At 34.6% G+C, this 22,447-nt stretch overlaps 1 protein-coding gene across 1 annotated transcript; it reads right to left on the reverse strand.

Moving 5' to 3' along the window:
* Nucleotides 1-3,530: 3,530 nt before the first annotated feature.
* Nucleotides 3,531-22,447, reverse strand: arhgef18a (rho/rac guanine nucleotide exchange factor (GEF) 18a). Its single transcript, XM_051094451.1, is given in 21 exon segments — nt 3,531-4,499; nt 4,743-4,844; nt 4,952-5,210; nt 6,021-6,509; nt 6,665-6,712; nt 7,893-7,958; nt 8,051-8,154; nt 8,253-8,396; nt 8,622-8,646; nt 8,648-8,808; nt 8,942-9,000; nt 9,415-9,593; nt 9,809-9,885; nt 10,030-10,284; nt 10,823-10,940; nt 11,066-11,191; nt 13,081-13,331; nt 13,427-13,567; nt 13,689-13,787; nt 13,885-14,007; nt 22,291-22,447. Coding segments are annotated over 19 exon segments (2,859 nt in total). The 5' UTR covers nt 13,780-13,787; nt 13,885-14,007; nt 22,291-22,447; the 3' UTR covers nt 3,531-4,335.

A 22,447-nucleotide genomic window follows, 5' to 3' on the forward strand; every position in this document is an offset into this window, starting at 1 on the left:
TATGGTGCATTGTGGTGTTTTAATGTGTGATCGCTTGAGAAATACATAGGATGTTTACTGGCAAAAATGTACCAGTATTGTATAATAGTTAATGGGTTCGTTGCATTTTCCACCCAGGTTACAAGTTGTAAAGTGTAACAGTATAATTGTGGGTTATGTGTTATCAAATTATGAGTCATTGTGGTTGGGACCCGGAAATTACACTTACTAGATTGTGGCCATACCACCAGTGCTTGAATCATTGTCTCATTTGGTTCACTGGACTCTCTTTGAATTCTGTCTCCAGGATATAATATTGAACTGTATGACTAGGCTGAACCCCAGGCTGAAATAAACTATTGTGTGAAATGAGCCATGCTGAAATAAGTCTTAGGTGGCACAGTGATGAACAGTCCTCAGTTTTTCATTCTTTTAATGGTCATGCTACTCTTTTTCATAAAATAAAAGCACAGTGTCCAAGGCTGGGTTCTTTCCTAGGACATTCCAAGGACACTTTACAGAATCTGCCAAATGTAAATTATTTTATTTACATAAAAGACTTACAAGATTGACATATAGTCCGCAAGAGAAAATAATAGTTGAATTTGTAAAAAAATTACTCTGTTCAAAAGTTTACATATGCTTGATTCTTAATATTATGTTGTTATCTGAATGATCAGCTGTGTTTTTTGTTTAGTGATAGGTGTTCATGAGTCTCTTGTTTGTCCTGAACAGTGAAACTGCCTCGCTGTTCTTCACAAAAATCCTTCAGGTCCCACATATTCTTTGGTTTTTCGGCATTTTTGTGTGTTTGAACCCTTTCCAACAATGACTGTATGATTTTGAGATCCATCTTTGCACACTGAGGACAATTAAGGGACTCATATGTAACTATTACAGAAGGTTCAAACACTCACTGATGCTCCAGAAGGAAAAAACATGCATTACAGTTTTTCACAGTTGCTAGAACACTAAACCCCATTCTCTAAATCAAATTCTCAATAGCCTAAACCAATTTGTCAAATAAATCACTCTTTCTGCAAAACCTTAAACAAGTTTAGGCAGTTTAGACACTGTTTGCAGATCTCATGGACTCTTTGCAAAACTCTAAACACATTCTTACTCACTAAGACACAATTTGCTCTGTGATGAACTTGTGATGCAAAACGCTAAACACAAGAAAGCAAAAGTTAAGCACAACTGCAACACGGCTGTCATTGTTTACACACAATAATCCAAAAATCTTCACACTTGTTTCGAAATATTTAAATATACAAAATATAAGCCAGTTCAAAATGCACAGAAGGCACGGGTGCATCTGTCAGTCTGAGAGGTACAGAAGAGTGTGAATACGAGTGTGAAAAAAAAAGAATATATATATATATATATATATATATATATACACACACACACACATATATACATACAGTATAATCACACCTATGAAAGAAATCATATAAAGTTTGGTGAATATACCAAAAAAAAGGAAAAATTATATATATATATATAACACTCTTTTTTGTAACTACATGAACTGGACACTGTGTTATCCATGTTTTGATGTGCAGAAGTATGACATGTTCCTGGATCAACATCTTTGTTGACCCTGGAACAACATTGTGATTAACCAGTCAGATTTGAAAAATCAGTTTATAGTTTTTGTGAAGTTTAGGCTTACAATCAGTGTTTGGTGCTTGTACATTAGTGTCATTCATCTATCATTTCCTCTGATTTTAGGGATTACTCATAAGTAAGGTTAGGTTTAGGTGTAGGGATGTGGTCAAGATTAAATTTTTGGATTAAAATGTTCCAGATATATATGTTGTTGAACACATCTAACTCAGCAAAATCAGGACGTGTGTGAATGATCTGTAGTGCGTATAGTATTGACTAATATGTGTATGATTTGAAAGCTTTGTTTGATTCTGAGTAAAGGTGAAATGGTTTTGAAGTTTGATTTTGCCGGAAGAGTCTGGGGTTCTGTGAATTTAGTTTGAATATTTGAATTTGTGTTTAAGGTTGTGAGAAAATGAGTGATGGTTTCAAAAAATGTTTTAGCATTTCAGAAAAACTGTAAGAGCCAGGATTGAAAACTTTTGAACAGAATGAAGATGTGTACATTTTTTTCCACTTAGTATTTCCCTTCAGAAGCTACAGAAGATACTTAGATGTTTCCCAGAAGACAAAATAAGTTAAATTTACCCTAATCTTCAAATTCTGAAAAGTAAAATCGTGTTTCCTTCTGAAACATCAGTGAACGGTTAAAACTTATATAATAGCTGCATATGAGTCCCTCATCAGTGTGAAAAGACAAATCTTCTAACACGGTCAACGGTCCTCAAATTAAGCACAGCGAGGTGCAGTATGTTGTTGTAACATTTAGCTATAGCTCAAACATTTCTGCTGTTAAAACTACAATAGCGTTGGAAATAAAGTTATATTTAAACTGCATCTGTACTTACTTAAACTACTTCCTCGTAGCAAAGAGCTGACGGCAGATGAGATGAGCAGAGACTGGAAATCAACCGTCGAAATCCTTCCAACGCGCAGCCGCAGATGTTACGAACAACTGCCTTGTTAGCGACTAAATATTATTACTAAAAATGGACAGAACATTTTTAGATTTTCTATGGCTGCATTACCAATAATAATAATAATAATAAATCAATAAAACTTAGTGGTTCATGACAAAGTGGCGATAATTAACCGTCCAAAAAAACATAAACCATGTGGCTCATACAGTATACTCCATGTATTTGTGAGGAAAATGTCAAATAAGTTGATATTCCCGGACATTTCTGCCTTCCACTGAACTACTGCATATAGTGTTTGCACTTAAGTCACGATTTGGTCAGTTACCCGTATGTGCGGGGCTTATTGGAGATACTCGGATGCAAACAACAGCATGGATTGCACTGTTAATGTACTACTAAATACATTTGTTCTGCTAATTTATGCTGTTTAAACCACTGAAAAAAACGTGTGAAAGATGCTAAATTGTACAGAGACAGACTTACTAAGCAGGAAAGGATGCAATATTTTGTCAAAGCAAAGTTAATAGGTGGTAAAGATATGTACAAGGAGTATTAATTAAGATATTAGCCTTATATTTCACCTACCTGACCGGAAATGATAAAAACAAACATGAATGTTGTCAAGATTCTTGCCCTGGAAATCCTGGTTCAGTTTGCCAACCACAAACGACTTTTGTTCCTCAGTTTTTTGCACTCTTCTCCTTGATTTGTTATAACTTTTGGCAGCCTATATTTCCCTGACCGATTAGTACAGCGCAAAACATGACAATAATTGACCATTTTCAACAGCAATCAGCAGCAAAATAAGCCAGTTTCATTTGCTCCAGTTGCATTGTTTATGTTTAGTGCTGCCAATATGGCAGATTCTAATGACCCGTCCTGAAAACACTCAAACTTGGCTTGTTGTGATCAATTTAAAGGACACGTGACGGCGGTGTGGACGTCTTATGGACAACATTGAGTAAATGATTACTTTAGCCCTCGTTTTTTGAGAATAATGACAAACAATACAGAGTAAAACCGATCAGCACACGTTTTATGTTTGTTCATGTAACAGAGCAAATAACAAGCACTTAAAAGTGCAAGTTCTCTTTTGGGAGAACAAAGAATAAGCTGCATTTGTTCTGCACTATTTACAATGCATATTGCTAATTAAGACAATATGTATTTTCTCAGAGTAAAACAATGTATAAAATATTCAACAATGATCAAAATTGTGGTCCAGCTACATACAGTATAACTTGAAATTAGACAAAACTAAAGAAATAAGCAGTGGTACCTTTGACATTTAGCAATGATGAGCATGTTCCCCAATCATTAAAAAAAAACAAGGAATTTTTCTTTTCTAAAACACTCATCATAACATTTTCCAGTTAACAAAAGCAAAACAATGTAGAAGACCCGTCGATCTGTGCAGAAACCAGAGAGAAACTCCAAAAGGAAACTTACACTTTAAGCTAAACCTGTATTCCATACATTAAATAGGTCTACACTTTTTTTGAGAAAAGCTCTTGATTACATGACTCCTATAAAGAGTCCAGAAAGAGCACTAAGACTTTCCAGTCTAACAGATGTGGGGCCAAACATCCCTGAATTAAAATCAAAATAAATAACTAAAAACAGCTATTTACATGCACGACAAATCATTAAGACAAAGATCATGTAAGAGGCCTGTGAATTAATTTTTTTTAAATCAGAATTATAACTAAAATCTGCATGATTTCATTTCTGTGAAAAATGCACTTACATCAATGCATGCCAAGTTAGAGAAATAACAATCACTCTGCAACAATGTTGTACTTTTGCTGGTTGCACAGGGTTATTAGAAGAAAAGTATGTCTTCTGCAGTTGTTTTGTCTTTGGCTTTAGGGTGTACTGGCTGGGTGCTGAGAGTGTTATGATTGTGGCTGTGGTTGCGTTTCCTGATGCCATTTCCTGAATTAGAGGGTACGGAGCCTGATAACTTCTCTGGAGGGATAAACATATCTGCATAAACATCACAGAAATGGATTTACTAATGCAGAAAAAGCACAGCATTGAAGTAATATGAAGATACACAGTGTACAAAAGAAAAATAAAAGGCAGTGTATACAATTAAAAATAATTCACCACCCCAAAAATCAGGGAGTAAATAACTGAATTTAACTTCTAGGTTTTCTATCCTTTTAAACAAAACCAGACCAATCGTAAGAGAGAAAGAACTCGAAAGCGAGAGTCAAAAAGTTTCACCTGGACGGAGCTGGTGTGGACTGTTGGATCTCATGGCTCTTAAACTGCCTCCTTCCTTTCCTGTAACTTTGATAGGAAGTATCTGAGACACCTCTATGCCAGCTACAAGTGTAAGACGTTCAAATTCAATTAAACATCTTAGCTCTGATAGCCACAAAACAGCATAAGCTCACAGACTAATGTGATAGAGTTATTAAAACAGTTCATACCTGCACTTTTGGTGCGCTGGTGGGAGCTCTTCTGCTTGCTGTGCTTGTCCTTGCTTTTAGGATGGGCAGCCAGCTTGGTGGGAATCGTCTGTTGGACGGAGCCAGCTTTCTGGGATTGGTTGGTGGTGCTAATGAGGTGGATGGGCACTTCGGGTTTAACGGAAAGGTTGGCGATGCTCTCCCTGCGCGGTGGTACCAGAGGTGGCCTCTCGTCGAAGCCAGGATTAACCACTTTCAATAAGGGGTAAGGTGGAGGTATCTAGAAAGAAATGCATGATGTTAGTTGTCATCGTAAAGGTGCAAGGATCATCCAAACGGAAGTGTTCTTATCACCTCATAAAACCCCTATAAATAAATTTGCACAGCAAAGGAAGGGGAAAAAAATAGAGTTTGGCCTGGTTCATTCAGACTGAGAAGCAAAATACCGTATACTGTGATGATTAAGTGCTCCCTTCATTTTTTGAGAAGTGTACACAAGTTTTTGAATAGTAAGATTTGTAATGTTTTTGTAAAGAATTCTCTTCTGCTCAACAAGCCTGCATTTATTTAATCCAAAATACAGCAAAAGCAGTAATATTGTGAAATATTTTTACTATTTAAAATAACTGCTTTCTATTTGAACATTTATTTTAAAGGAAATTATAGAAATGAATACTTGATGATAAAGACATTTATCAATGTTACAAAAGATTTCTATTTTAGATAAGTGTTGTTCCTCTAAACTTTCTATTCATCAAAGAAACCTGAAAAAATAATATCATAATAAATGTTTTTGAGCAGAAAATCAGAATATTGGAATTACTTCTAAAAGATCATGTGACCTGAGTAACGATGCTAAAAATTCAGCTTTGAAATCACAGGAATAAATTACATGTTAAAATATATTACATTTTAAACACTAAAATTTCAAAATGTTACTGTTTTTGCTATACTTTGGATCAAAAAATGCAGGCTTGTTGAGCAGAAGAGACTTCTAAAAAAACATTAATATCTTACTGTTCAAATCTTTTGACTGGTAGTGTATAAATTTATATATATTATTTGCATTTGCATTTGTCAGCCATTATACCTGTGTCAGTTCTTTCTCCATTGGAAAGGTTGCAATGTTTGGTACATTCTCATTCTTCTTAAACTTCTTCTCCAGCTGCTCCAGCTTTTCTCTGTCCTTCTCCAGCCTTTCTCTCTCCTTCTCCACAGTACGCATGGCGTCTCGGAGCCGCTCTAGATCCTCCTGATATTCTGCTTTACACCTGGCCAGTTCCTGTTTTTCCTCTTCAAGCTTTTTTTCCAGTTTGTAGCATCCCAGCTCTTTCTCCTTCAGCACCTTCTCCTTGACTTCCGCCTGCACCCTCTGCCGCTCTCTCTCCTGCTCCCACTGCATCTGCTCCTGTCGATGCTGATTCTGGAGCCGCTGGAAGTGGGCCATCTCCTCGCGCTGCTTTTCCAGGTTCCGATGCTTTTCCTTTTCCAAGAGAGTATTGCCCCGGGGTCGGGCCATCAGCTCCTCAATAGTGGCGCGTTGTACCACTATGTGGCTCTCTAGCTGCTGGACGACAGACTGAGTAGGGAAGGGAACAAATGAAGAAATCAAAGGTTTATTTGTACTGATCTGAATCTACACAGATGAATCGTTTGTTTAAAACTATCACAGGTTACAGATAACGAATCATTTGATAATTATGAGGGTGAAGCACTACATGAAGTTTGGATTACCTGTAGGCTGTAAAGCTTCTGAGACAAGTTAGTTACAGTGTGATAAAGCTGTGGAGAAAAAAAACAGAGTATGTTCAATGAAAGATAAGCATGTTGAAAGTAAATGAACAACATAACATGATAATAAAGGTGCAAACCTAATCCTTACAGCATTGTCACCTCATAAAACCTTCAGAAATATACACTAACAGTCAAAAGTAAGATTTTAAATGTTTTTTAAAGAAGTCTCTTGCTCACCAAGCCTGCATTTATTTGATCCAAAGTACAACTGTTTTCTATTTAAATATATTTTAAAGTACATTTTACTCCTTTGATCAACGCTAAATTTTCAGCATCATTACTCGAGTCTTCAGTGCCACATGATCCTTCAGAAATCATTCTATTATGCTGATTTGTTGTTTAAAAACATTTTTTTAATAATCATTATTACAAATATTTAAAATAGTAACAGAAAGATACAAAGATCAGCATTTATCTGATATAAAAGCTTTTGTAACATTATACTCCATACCATTCAAAAGCTTGGAGAAAGAAATTATAGAAATTAAAAGCTTTTTTATTTTTATTTATATATTTTTTTTTAGCAAGGATGCTTTATATTGATCAAAAGTGTTAATAAAGACATTTTTAATGTTACAAAAGATCTATTTTGGAGTAATGATGCTAAAAATTCAGCTTTGAAATCACAGGAATAAATAACATTTTAAATTATATTCAAATAGAAAATGGTTATTTTAAATAGTAAACATATTTCAACATTTTTTCTGGTTTTGCTGTACTTTGGATCAAATAAATGCAGGCTTGTTGAGCAGAAGAGACTATTTAAAAAAAAACATTTAAAATCTTACTGTTCAAAAACTTTTGACTGGTGGTGTATTTGCACAACAAAAAAAAAAAGCACTGATATCTGGCCTGGTCATTCATCCCAAAAAAGCACGTTTTTTGTGTCAAATTTCCACACACACACACAATACATCACATCCAGACAAGGGGTTGCATACAGTACAGTCATGAATGTGTGTGTTTTTTTTTAATAATATTAAATATTTTAAGACAACCAATGCTAATTAAATCTGATAGGAATATTCATTGGATAGGAATGACTTCCCGTTTTCAGAAATAGTGAATACGCAGCTTTACAGTTATCACAATGTTAGTCAAGAAAAGTTTTGCAGTAAAAGCGGCTTTATTTCAAACAAACACAGAATAATCAAATATTAAATCTTACCTCTGCTTTAGGAAGGAAGACTAAAGGAAATGCATTCCAGCTCTGCGGAGTTATCTCCTCATCTGCCTAAAATGTCATAAAACAAGTACATACATTCTGATTTACAGTCTAGTAGCACTGCAAAAAGTAACAAGTTTGATACTTAAGTGTTAGCTCACCGACAGCTCCAGGTTTTCATCAGAATAAAGCTCTCTGAGCTGAGGGTCCAAGTTGGCCCATTGACTTCTGTCTCTCATTCTTTCTATTAAACTCCCAATACCATCTGCAATAAGTAATTGCAGGAATTGCAATAAATAATAGGTAACTAATACACTAGTATCATGAAATAAACTAGATATTTCATCTGAAAGCTTCTCTTACTTCCTGGCAGCATGCAGGCATTGTCACTGTTAAAGCCTGTGAAAGCATCTGGTCTCTTGGATAGTGGGACCAGATCCATACCCTCACCAGAGGAAGGAGTTTGGCCCGGCTCACATGTTACCAGCAAGGTCTGTAAAATCTCCACTGAAGAATGATAGAAAATAGATTACAATGAACCATGCTTTACTATTCAAATTCATCACAATAACCTAACACACATATCCACCTTTTTCTTCCCATAAGAGTGGGTACAGCCATTTGTAAATTTTACGGGCCTGGCTTCCGATCTCATCCGCATCCAGCCATTTTTAGCTGTACGAAACAGCTGGATATATATAAAATTTTCCCTTTAAACAGTGAAAGTCTCACCATCTTTTAAGGCTCCGGCGAGGAGCTCTTTCCCCCTGCATGGGCTCTGCTGCATTCCCACGCAGCAGACGGCGCTCACTTGGTGAGATGTCGTTAACACCTGTCACATAGGCTGAGATGCTGGAGAATAACTTCAGTTTGTCCAAAAGGAGCTGCTCTATCAAGGCATCACGCATACAGAGATACCCTATATAGAAAACACCATTCAAAAGAAAAAAAAAAAAAAAGAAAAGACAACATTAAATGTGACGACAGCTCATTTTACAGCAGTGAAAGGAAGACTGAAATGATAGATTGTGATACAGAAACATGCATGTTACTTTGATAGTCCTGGATCCTCTCAGGAAGTTTTTCTGGCTCATCTTCCTCCTCAGGACAGCTGAAATAAAGCCAAAATACAAAATACCAAAAGATTAGAAATTATCCCAGAAAAATCTTATATATATTTTATTTTTCTCAGATTTCACTAATCCAAATATTTTTTTTAACAAATGTTAAATGTTTACACATATGCAGTTGAATGTGCAAGGACAACTATATGCCATATACAGGCTGACTTTTACTGCAAATACAACTCATCTGTAATTTACATCATTGCGTGAGTTTGTAACTGCACGAGTCACATTTTCAATTTTTTCAATGTAATATACACTACAGTTCAAATGTTTGGAGTTAGTAAGCTTTTGTTTTTTTTTTAAATTAAGACTTTTATTCAACAAAGACAGATTGAAAATCTTACAACCCCTTTTGAATGTTAGTTTATTTAAAAAAAGTAAATGTTTGTAAAACACACTGTTCCACGGCCTTCCAGATTTGGTCTCTCCAGGTTTTGCGCTCCTCTCCGGAGGAGGTGTGAAACTCGTACATCTCTGGTGTTTCCGAGGAGGCTGAGATTAGAAACAAGGCCTTCTCATCATGAGCCACATCACGGATGATGAGCTTCTGTAGTGAGATCACTGCAGGCTTACCGTCCTACAGGAGCACGTTAGAGAGTTGACATTTAATGATAGTAGTAGTAGTATAATTTTATTTAATGCCATGTCAGCATCTTAGGCTATTTTCATGGCAAAAACAATTCAGTATAGCAAATAGAAAAAAAAAAAACAGCAAACAATTAAGACATTTAATGATAATGACAACTGTAAACCCGACATAAATTTTGTGTCAAATTATTACATTCTGCTCACCAGAGAGGCAAAGGTAAGCCTCTGATCTTTCTCCAGTAACAGCAGCAAAACATCTGACAACAGCAAGACAAGGACATCTAAAGGCATATGAGAGAAAATATTGAAATGTCAGATAATTACAGAAAAAAAAACAAAGCAAAAAAGATGAAAATGCAAATTAAACTGTTTTAATTCATTTCTATTAAGTCCAGTTATAACGGATCTGTTGGTACAATGACCACCTTTGGTTTTGTTAGAAGTTATCCTCCAATTGAGAGCGCCCTCATGAAGAAGTTTCCTCTGGCCCTGTAGCATGTCCTCTCTGCGGAACACTCTCCCTTGGGTCGTCCTGACCTGGGACTTGGGTTCCAGTCTACTGCTTAAGTCCCTCAGCCGTACCGCTTTCTCAGACTTGTCAACTTGAGAATTAACTTGGGAGATGGTGTCTTTAAGCAGTTCCAGACCTCGTACCAGGTCCCTATGCTCCTCAGAGTCAACTGTAAAAAGCAAGCAAATCATACAACCGTAATATATTTCATTTTAAGTAACATTTTACAGTATTTTTGGTTTCACTGTATTTTGCATCATATAAATGCAGCATGGTCAGCATATCGTTTTCTTGAAAGAAAAATAAAACTACTTCATTTAAAGGGAAACCTACATAATAAGATTTGTATGGCTTACTATAACAAATTATTAATGAAATATGTAGAAAACCCATGAAATATTTACATTTTTTTCTTTTTAAATCCACATAATTTTATACATATTTTGGTCTATGGAAAGTGCCATTATTTTGATTACGTAAAACGGTTTACTCTGTACTCTCTCTACTCTACTGGCACTATCTGTTGCTATTCTTACCGCAACGCAACTGGGAAAATAAAATACTGATACTGATATTGCGTGTGGATTTTTAAAACAACAAATCTCTTTCATAGGTTTTCTACTGCATATTTTAATAAGAGACATCATATACAGTAAATTAAGCCACATGTGTCTTAATACCCAGGGTTCCTTTAAAAAACAACATACCTTCAGTGTATTTGATTACACGTTCATACAAAACCGGATACTTTGTGATGCGCTGTGTTATGAGGAGAATAATTTCTGGTATTCCTAATCTCCGCATGATAGACAGCTGACATATTTTCTGTGAACAGAAAATGGTGTTGTTAACAGGAAGTAAAATGATTAGTTGTATTTTTTTTTTTAAATAAAAATAAAACTATTTCAAAAAGTACTTTTAAAATTTGACAACAAAAGGCCAGGTCTTACTCGTATTAAATTCTGGAACTTCTTGTTGTTTTGCATTAAGTCTTTGTAGAAGTTGACTGCATCGGTGTGGTGACTGCAGAACACTCCATAGCAGTATTGAAGTCTGTCTCTTATTTCACCTGAGAACTACACACACAAACAAACATGCAGATTAGAGAATATTACCATTAATAAAGAAATATTCACAATATTTGCACATCAGTGTGTTTAAAATCAATTTTATAGTGTCATGAACACTACTTGATTTAATCATACGTTACTGTTTAATGTTTGCTGTCAAATTTTTTTCTTAAAGGGTATGGGTAAGCATCATGAAAATCTAAACTTTTCCGTGTTTAAGTGTTATAATCGGGTCCCTGGTGCATATACCAACCCAGAAAACATAAAAAAGGACAACCCAGTAACTTCGTTTTGGTGAGCCTTTCTCTGCAAGCTTGTGAAAAAAAATGAGCCACTCAGATTTCGCTCCCTCCATGACGTGGTAAGGGGATCTTATTATAACATTAGCGCCCCCTTAATCTGCATGTTTCCACCCACGGCACCGCCATTTTGTTTCTGCAAGCGACAACGGTGTACCAGTTCAAAACGCCATCGCAAAAGTTTGAGTAAAGTATGCTAACTGTTTTGTCATTGGCTGCAAAGACGAGCACAGAACACTATTTAGAGTCCCAGCCTCAGAGGAGACAAGAGAGCAGTGGATTTATTGAAGAGACATGCACTTAAACAACGTATTCCACTCAAAATGGGCATTTTCAAAATGATACAATAAATGATTAGTGGGGTATTTGGAGCTGAAACTTCACAGACACATTCTGGGGACACCTGAGACTTAAAAAGGGGCATGTCTCCTTTAATGTTTTTGAAGGAAGTCTCTTAGGCTCAACATATGCTATTTATTACATTTCCACCCCTCAAGTTAAAGCCTAACAAAAAATCTTTTAGTGAAATGCTTGAATACTTTGTTAAATAATGCAATGACATTAATACAGCTTGCGTATCCAAATGCTTGTTGGGGCCATTGTATGGCAACCTAATTTAATGTTGAAACAATAATTCCATTCATTTCAGGAAGCACCTGCTGCTTAGCTAAGCTCTGGGGAATGTGGACTCAAAGATCATATGAAGGACAATGGCTATAACTGACAGTTTGGTGATCCAAAGCATGCAGCCAGAGAAATAAAAATCTAATCCGGGTTGGTCTGTGTCGTATAACTAGCAATTAAGCCTCAAGTCTTCAAGATAGATGCATCTGGCATCAGTGTTGGGGGTAACGCATTACAAGTGACGCAAGTTATGTAATATTATTACTTTTTCCAAGTAACTAGTAAAGTAACGCATTGCTTTTTAATTGACAAGAAAATATCTGAGTTGCTTTTTTCAAATTAGTAACGGCAGTTGCTTTTCCCCCCCATTTATTGATTAAAAGCTCTCCTGTCCCCATGCTGAGAGAAATCGGAAGTAAGATATTAGTTCTAGAATAAATGTGAACATGCATTAATTCATCAAACCTGCAATAGTTAAACATGTTAAATAATACAAATATCCTTTATGCATTTAATCCCATTTTATTAACCGATGTCTTTGCTGCCGACCTTCGAAGATCCAATTCAATCATACTAATAAGCAAAAATTACTCAAGATAATCTAACATTTGTTTTCCTTTTTTAATTGCTGAAGAGTTGACATTTTTTTCTTCTACGGTCTACTGTACAGACGTGAATTTACTTTTCTCAAAGCCTGAGGCTTTTTGTGTGAAAAGGCTTTTACATTTGCCAAAAAATAGAACTTTTTATATCAAAAACAAACAAGCAAGTCCTGCCCAGATTTAAAAAGTAATGCAAAAGTAAAGTAACTCATTACTTTGCATAAAAAGTAACTAAGCAACGTAATTAGTTACTTTTTTAGGGAGTTACTCAATATTGTAATGCATTACTTTTAAAAGTAACTTTCCCCAACACTGTCTGCCATATTGCGAATATATCCACATCCTACAGCAAATATATAAAAAAAGATACCTGTGCGATAAGAATGTCTCCAATATTGTGGATGCAGTAATTCTGGGTACTGCCTGGCTCCAAGGAATCGATTCTTCGCTGTTTAAGGCGGTCGAGGAAAAGCTGGTGCACTTGCAGCAGGTTCTCCACCTGCGGAAAGAGCCTTTCCAGCTGCGTCTCGTCCATTTGCAGGTTCTCACGCAGTTCCCGCACATATACGCCTAAAACCAGCTTTAGCGTCCGAACGTGGTTTATTTCTGTCTGAATCAGCTCTGTCATAGTAACGATCACATAATCACGTACGGCTCAAACGGTTAACTTTTCAAAGAGAGTGAAAAAAAAAAAAGAAGATAATCAAAGCCTCTACCGTGTATTACGTCCTGTCTTTTAATGTCCTCTTTGGAATAGTCTTTTAAGTATTGCTGGTCAACAGCTAAACTCCAAGTGGGAGCCTCAAAGTCCCGAGCATCTGCTTCCAGATCTTCACGTAGCGTATTGTAACGTCCATCTGTGTAGAAGAGGAGCAAATATACACTTCCCTTATTGTCAACAAACAAAACCTGTAATCATGACACAAAGCTACACATAGATCACATAGCTACAGTAACTAAACAGATTACATATCCAACCGTCAATATTGATGGTGTCAGCAGGGTACGTCAACGGGACATTTGAATCTTCTGGCAAGGGCTTGAACCTCACAGAATCGATTTCGTCCATCTTATGTTCTGAAAAACAAAAAGACAGCCAGAAGACTATTAAAACGGGCAAGAAAAGAAGCTGTACAGTTACTAAAGTTCCTTCCCAGAATGCCAGAGCACTGACCTGTGGCTGGAGTGATAACCGGAGGAGGTTGAAGGCTGGAGGATGCAGGTTTATCTGTGCTGTAAGAGGGTCATGCCTGGTATGTCATGTAGCAGATACAGCCAAACCCAGGATGAATAATCTCTGTCTGAGCAAAGGAGCAGAAAGTTAGCTTTGAGTCTTTAGATCTGCTACTTAAAAAAACAATCTGCATCGAATACAAATTTAAATGCATCAACATAAATTCCGTCCTGGTATCCTTACACAGCTAGAATGCATAAGTTATCTTGTTATCTATCTCTTAAGAATATACTTGAGGGAGTTAGGAGACATTTAAAAAAACAACAACAACAACAACAATTTATTTTCTTTTTCTAAACTGATGGACAAGTAGAAGTTTTTTCTGTGGTGTATCTGCAACATATGACAGTTATAAGAGCAGTTAACCTCAAAAATTAGTTTAAGTGAGAGTGAGGGAGGAAGCAACTGTGCAACCTGTTCTCGCCACTGAATTAAAAAAAAAAAAAAAAAAAACTGCAGACCTTTTTTCCCTCAGAATTGTGTTATAAAGTCAGAATTGTGAGATGTAAACTAACAATTCTGACTTTTTATCTCAAAATTGTGTTTATTTCTCAGAATGACAAGTTTTTAAGTCAAAAGTGTAAGACATAAACTCACAATTCTAAGGACACATTAGTACTTTAAAAAAAATTCACAATTGCAAGTTTTTAATCAGGGAATTCTGAGTTTATTTCTACCAATTGTGAGTTTATATCTGGCAATTCTGACTTAAAAACTCACAATTCTGAGAAATAAACTCAAACACATCAGTCCTTCTTACCCCTCAAAATTGAACTTTATAACTCAAATTCTAAAGAAATAAGTCAGGATTGAGATACAAACTTGCGATTCTGAGAAAAAAGTCAGAATTATGAGTTTATATCCTGCAATTCTGAATATATAACTCCCAATTGTAAGTTTATATCATGGAATCTTGAGGAAAAAAAAAGTCAGAATTGCAAGATACAAGCTCAAAATTGCAATAAAGTCAAAACTGCAAGTTTTTAAATCTCACAAATGTGAGTTTATATCTAGCAATTCTGACTTCAAAGCTCACCATTCTGAGAAATAATAAAATTATACATTTTGAGAAATAAACTTGCAATTCTGAGAAATAGAATTCTGACTTTATTTCTCAGAATTGCAATTTATTTTTTTCAAAATTGCGAGTTTGTTTTGCAATTCTGACTTTATAACTCCCAATTGTGAGTTTAAATCATGTAATTCCGACTTTATAATTCAAAATTCCGAGTTTATATCACACAATTCTGAGAAAAGTCAGAATGGCAAGATACAAACTATCTAGTAATTCTGACTTAAAAACTTATACATTTTGAGCAATAAACTTGCAATTCAGAGAAATAAACTGACTTTATTTCTCAGAATTGCAAGTTTATTTCTCAAAATTGTGAATTATAATCAATTGTGAGTTTATATCATGCAATTCTGAAAAAAAGTCTGACTTCTGACTTTATTTCTTGCAACAGTTTGAGTTTAAATCACGTGATTCTGAGAAAAAAAGCATCTCTCTCACAAATCCTCCTTTATAACTTATAAAAAAGTCAGAACTGCAAAAAAAAAAAAAAGTCGCAATAACCTTTATAATTTTTATTCAGTGGCTGAAACAGACTTATATACAAATGTCATTAAAACCGTTTTAAAAAAAAAACATTATGTATTATACAAGACATAGTGCTAAAAGTAAATAGATCCACATAACTTCAAAGCCAAGTAAGATCAAGCCCTGTTCCACACATTTTATTTTTAAATCTATGATGGCCTTAAAGGCCTTACGTGACTATGGCTGTGCAGGTGAAGACGACAGAAGTGTGTTTGACATGAAAACAATTCTGGTGAACATACATGATATGATCTGCTTTGGCTTGTCTCCAGCACACACACATGCTGAAGTGAAGAGCTGATCAAGGAAATGAACATTATATATCAAATATAATGTATATATTATATACATTACATTTGAAACTGAAGTAATGTAATTAAATGTATATCTTGAATGCAAAATAAGCCGTTTTCTGATAAAAGTGCCCAGCAATATACAAATAAAATGCATAAATAGCATGCAAGCAGACAGAGGCAAAAGAAATAATAAGGTGGAGCTACTGTACTGGTCCAGTTCATTACTTGGAAAACAGGATACTGAAACAAATCTGCTTCTCTGAAACAGCAAACTGGTTTTGGGTTTTCAGAATCCTAAACCCTTGTCAGACAAGGTTAAAGAGCAAAAGACATATGACTTTGTAGAAAACAGGCTTTTCTACAATGAAAAGCCTGTTTTCTACCCCACCCCCTCCTTTTGCACTGATATTTATTTTTAGACTGTTTTTTTTTTTACCACTGACAAATTTAAAAAAAAAAAAAAATTGCACATTTGCATAAACAAATAGTGAAAGTTGCCTTACCTGAGATATGAAATGTTTCTTAAAATTTCCAGTAGGTAAGGCTTAAAACTAAGTACACAAACTTAAACATTGGTAGATTATTATATAGTCTATATAGTAATTAATACTTTTATTTAGCCAGGACACATTAAAACTGTTTTTGTAACAATAAAAAAAATTATTCACTGTCATTTTTGATCGATTTTAAATAAATGCTGTCCTTTTGAAATGTGTTATTAAAGACTCCTGAAAAATTGTATTAATGTTTTCAAATAAATATTGAGCAGCACAACTGTTTTTAACATTGATAATAATAATAAATATATCTTGAGCACCAAATCAACAAATTAGAATGATTTCTATCAGAATGAAGACTGGAGTAATGGCTGCTGAAAAATCTGCTTTTCCATCTCATGAATTCATAATATTTCACTATATTAGTGTTTTACAGTATTTGTTTATTCTATCAAATATATATGCCTTTTCCATCATAAAATACATTTCAAAAACAATCTTACTGACCCTAAACTTTTGAACGGTAGTGCATGTACAGTTTGTTTACAATGTGCCAAAAACAACAACAACAACGACATTAATTTAAGGCTAAAATTTCAATAAATACATATGGTAAAAGCTGTATTTTTAGATGCTTTGACAGGTCACCAAGTTTTTTTAGCACCTCAGAAAGAATCATAAAGTGAGACACAAAATTCTATGTAGTCTCCTAATTAATAGAAGCACAGTTATAAAAGAATTAGAAAAATGCTGTTTAAAGTTGTTTAAGATGAAGTATTAGAGCACACTGTGACATGATTCATGTCAACTAACCAAAGGCTTCATTCTGAAATTGCCAAGCAAAAAATTATGTATAAAGACAAGACAATTCACAGGAAATCCAGAGAAACATGTTGACAAATGTACAACACACCATGATATTATATTATTTATACACCAAAGGGTGTGTCTTGACAAAACACTAAGGAACAACCAACACTGTCTGACAAATCATGGTAATGTCACAGCAACCAGTTTAAGATCCAAACACTGACTTTAACTAAATGTGACCCTGGACCACAAAACCAGTCTTAAGTCGCTGGGGTATATCTGTAGCAATAGCCAAAAATACATAGCATGGGTCAAAATTATTGATTTTTATTTTATGCCAAAAATCATTAGGAAATTAAGTAAAGATCATGTTCCATGAAAATATTTTGTAAATTTCCTACTGTAAATCTATCAAAACTTAATTTGTGATTAGTAGTATGCATTGTTAAGAACTTCATTTGGACAACTTTAAAGGCAATTTTCTCAATATTTAGATTTTTTTGCACCCTCAGGTTCCAGATATTCAAATAATTGTATCTCGGCTGAATATTTTCCTATCATAACAAACCATACATCAATAGAAAGCTTATTTATTCAGCTTTCAGACGATGTATTAATGACTGGTTTTGTGGTCCAGGGTCACAAATGAGGAAAAAAAAAAGAGAGAGAGCATTCTTTAAATATCTTCTTTTGCATCTTACAGAAGAAAGAAAGTCATACAGGTTTGGAAAGCCATGACGGAGAGTAAATGATGACAGAAGATACAATTTCATTTGACCTACCCTATAATTGTAGTTGTCACATTAAGCTGAAAAATGAACAATTAACAACAACAACAACAACAACATCACTTATATGCTACCAGTTAAAAGTCTTTGAACAGTAAGATTTTTAATTTTTTTTTTGAAGACATCTCTTCTGCTCACCAAGCCTGCATTTATTTGATCCAAAATACAACAAAAGCAGTAATATTTTTACTGTTTTAAATAACTGTTTTCTATTTGAATATATTTTAAAATGTAATTTATTCCTGTGATCAAAGCTAAATTTTCAGCATCATCACTCCAGTCTGTCACATGATCCTTCAGAAATCATTCTAATATGCTGATCTGCTGTTCAAGAAACATTTTTTTCATTATAATTTTTTTGTGGGGGAAAATACTTTTATTTAGCAAGGATGCTTTAAATTGATCAAAAGTGATGATAAAGACATTTATAATGTTACAAAAGATTTCTATTTCAGATAAATGCTGTTTTACTGAACTTTCTATTCATCAAAGAAACCTGAAAAAGTTCTACTCAATTGTTTTCAACGTAATAATAATAATAAATGTTTTTTGAGCAGCAAATCAGTATTACAATGTTACAATGATTTCTGAAGGATCATGTGACTGGAGTAACGATGCTAAAAATTCAGCTTTAAAATCCCAGGAATAAATTACATTTTAAAATATATTAAAATAGAAAGCCGTCGATTTAAATAGTAAAAATATTTCGAAATTTTACTGTTTTGCTGTACTTTGGATCAAATTTAAACAGGCTTGGTGAGCAGAAGAGACTTCTTTAAAAAACATTTTTAAAAAATGACTGGTGTGTATTACGACACTGAACTGTTACAGTGACTGTAGCAACTGCTAAATCTTCAAGAAAGGCATGATACACCTTGTGAACACACTAACAGTGCTTAATAGGACTCAAACAATGTGTGCACTGCTATTCATACAGTACATTCATTCATAAAGACTAGTACGTGTAAAGTGCATGAAGAAGGCAAACCAGAAGAGCAAACCTGGCCATAAACACATGACTCGTGCTCCATTATAAGAAGGAGGATACTGACTAGGATGCACATTTTGTACTTTAATCCAGCTGCACCTTGATGAATGGCGGGCACTGACTTGCTACTTCAAACCAAAAAGTGTCATTGCATGGGCTGAGTCACACTTAAGTAACACTCAGACCTTTCCTCAGCGGTTACATAATGACGTTTTCCGACAGGTGGTTTCATTACTGTACCATTCTCACTGAATGACAACGGCTGCTGCAGGCTGCACCTCCCTTGAATCATCTGCTGGATGGAGATGAATATGTGGCTAAGGTTTATGTTTATCGGTCAAACAAGAAAAGCAGGCTGCCCCAGTCTAGAAAAAAAAAGAAAAACACAACCGCCCTCCTTCTTTTGCACCGAGTATAAGACACATGAAATTTGACTCTTCCACCATCTTTGTTTTTCTTATAAACTAAAAACCACCAATCTGACATGAAGGAGGGCATCGGTTACACTAATATTAACTGGGTTTGCACAGGTGTGATCACAGGATGCAGCAGCTGCAAAATGTGAGTTTTTGTTTACACATGCTGTAACTGATTTACTAGTTCTGTTACGGTGCACAAAAACGCCTGACTTGCAAACCACCTCTGACCATGAAGCCAACCACCCCATTCCACACACACACACCAACAGGCCAGATAAAATACAGAAAGCCTCCCTGTTTCTCACAAAAAACACAGATAAGATAAAGATTACCCATAACTTTAAAAGACGTTGACCTTTAATGCTAGCCTAACGAAAGGTTTTGTGAGATTCAGCTGAATTAGGGTGAGCTCTTGATCAGAGTTAAGGGAATGATTTGACTAGAGGAATAATGGATATATAAAGTAACAGTAGGTAAGTTACTGAGTATGAGTTTCAGATTAACATATTAAATCAAATGCTTAAGACTTATTGCAAGCTCTAACATTTATTAATTTAAACTAACCTATTCGTATGTTACTAATACTTAATTTCTAATTTATTTGTTTTAATAATAAATTAGATACCTGTGCGTATTTTAATATTTCATGTTTTATTCAGACGAAAGCACTTATTCATCACATGCAGTAGCACTTCTTTCTACTACTAGTAGCTATCCTGACAGTTGTATCTATGCCTGAACGTTTTTTTGAGACACCCGAATCCATCCCAATTGTTTCTATTAATATTTCTTATATCACTGGTTATTTATTTATTAATAACAACAGTTGCAATTAACAAAAATCTAAGGTTATTAAAGGTTAATGCAAAGATTTTAAAATACATTCAGGTTATACTTCTCAAAATCCATCAGTTAAACATCTCTGAATAAAATCATTGTCCATTTACAATAAAAATAGTGCAGACCAGTAAAATATCTTTAACAGTCATTGTAGTTGACTTTAAAGAAGGCATGATGGTGGTGGTTCAGCTCATTATATTTTTATATACCTTTATTTTAGTCAGAGCAAAAAAACAACAACAACAAAATAAAGTTACTTGAAATAAAATAAAATGCATTTTATTTTAGCTAGATGACTATTTAATTTACAAGGAAGTATTAAAATATCAAAAAAAAAAAAAAAATAATACTAAAAACTTAACTAAAAATATAAAACAAACTGTTATAGCCATATTGGTGGCACTGAACATACACAATGCCACTGAACTACGGTCTAATATTTTGATGATTATTGCTGCTGAAAATGGATTGACCATTTTCAGCAGCAATAATCATCAAAATATGATTATGATTAAAAAAGTCATAATCATATTTTGATTATGATTAAATATGATTATGATTAAATATGATTATGATTAAATATGATTATGATTAAAAAAGTATTGTCATGTTTTGGGCTGTACTAATCGGTTGGACCAGTACAAACATTTGGAGTACTATAGACTGCCAAAAGTTATAACAATCAAGGAGAAGAGTGCAAAAACTGTCTTGAGGAACAAAAGGTGTTTGTGGTTGGCCAAACTGAACCAGGATTTCCAGAGCAAGAAGCTTGACAACATTCATGTTTGTTCCTATTATTTCCAGTCAGGTAGGTGAAATATTAGGCTAATATCAGAATTAATACTGCTCGTATGCATCTTTACCACCCATTAACTGGTTTCTCAAAATACTGCGCCCTTTCCTGATTACTAAGTCCTTCTCTATATGATTTAGCAGCTTCCACACATTTGTTAGTGGTTTAGACATCATAAATTAGCAGAACAACATATTCAGTAATACATTAACCTGTAATCCATGCTGTTGTTTACATCTGAGTATTGCCAATTGTGATGTAAGTGAAAACCCTCTATTGGAATACATTTAAAATGTAGGTATTGACTACTAAGACTATTGACTTAAATATATTCTAATAACTAGCTAAATAGTTACAAGCAGCTAAAGAAAAACTGCTAGTATTTACAAATGGTTTAAAAGTTTTATGCTAATCAGAAGTAAATAGTTGACACTGAAGTTAAGGAGTCACCTAGAGAAAAAAAAAAAAACTAAAAATTGCTACTTGTTAACAATGGAATTGTCCTTACCTGTCACTATTCAGACACTTAGAAATGTATAATTACTAGAAGGTAATGAATAAGAGACTCGTGTCTATTTAAACAGACACTAGTCATTACTGGAATAAGTATTAGTTTCTGAAGTATTGAAGGTTACAAGTAAAACTGAAAATATACTCGTCACAGTTTGATTAAAAACAAGTATCTGGAACAAAGGAAAACAAATCTACTCATCTTACAAAACACAAAGTCACAGGAACACAAACCAACCAAGAACTCAGTCCTTCCACAGATCTGACAACGGTGAAACTAGTGTCATGGATGAATTAGTCATTAATCAGAGACAGAATGCGAGGAATGTAATGGTCGAACAGATAAACCATCCTGCATTCCTCATCAGAATAGCAGAGTGTAAACAAAACCATCAAACCGATCACAAAACATGTAACTTCACAGACCACATCTACTCGCCACGATAAACATGTCATGCTCCGATTCAATCACAAAGCTGTTTGTGGTTACTGCAGAATTAAAGAAGCATCGTTATTAACCCTGAAGTAAAATCACAGCGAAACTTTTCCTGCTAAGTTACTCATCTCATACGTCACACTCATTTCAACGATAAATGAATGATAGGCCAAAAAAAACTAAAAATGTACCACTTAAAAGACGTCGTATATCTCTGAACAAAATCAAAAAGAGTATTAAGTAACAAAAACACGCTTGGTAAACCATAAACCACAACCTAAATTAAGAAGGACGAGGCCTCAATGACAAAACTTTAAACACAAAGAGGATCGCGCAAACTTTCAGTTAGCTACAAAAGTTTCCACTCACCATTTTTTAAGAAACATCACATCATTTTAGCTCCGAAACCTTTATTCCTTATCATATCCTCTGCTCTTTCTTTTACAGGATAGCGTCTTTTCTCAAGCATCCGACGCACCGGTTACAACAAGTGCAGCGCACACACACAAGGGAACGATCACTCTCC

Source organism: Labeo rohita, chromosome 2 (assembly GCF_022985175.1).
Source record: "Labeo rohita strain BAU-BD-2019 chromosome 2, IGBB_LRoh.1.0, whole genome shotgun sequence".
Taxonomy (NCBI): domain Eukaryota; kingdom Metazoa; phylum Chordata; class Actinopteri; order Cypriniformes; family Cyprinidae; genus Labeo; species Labeo rohita.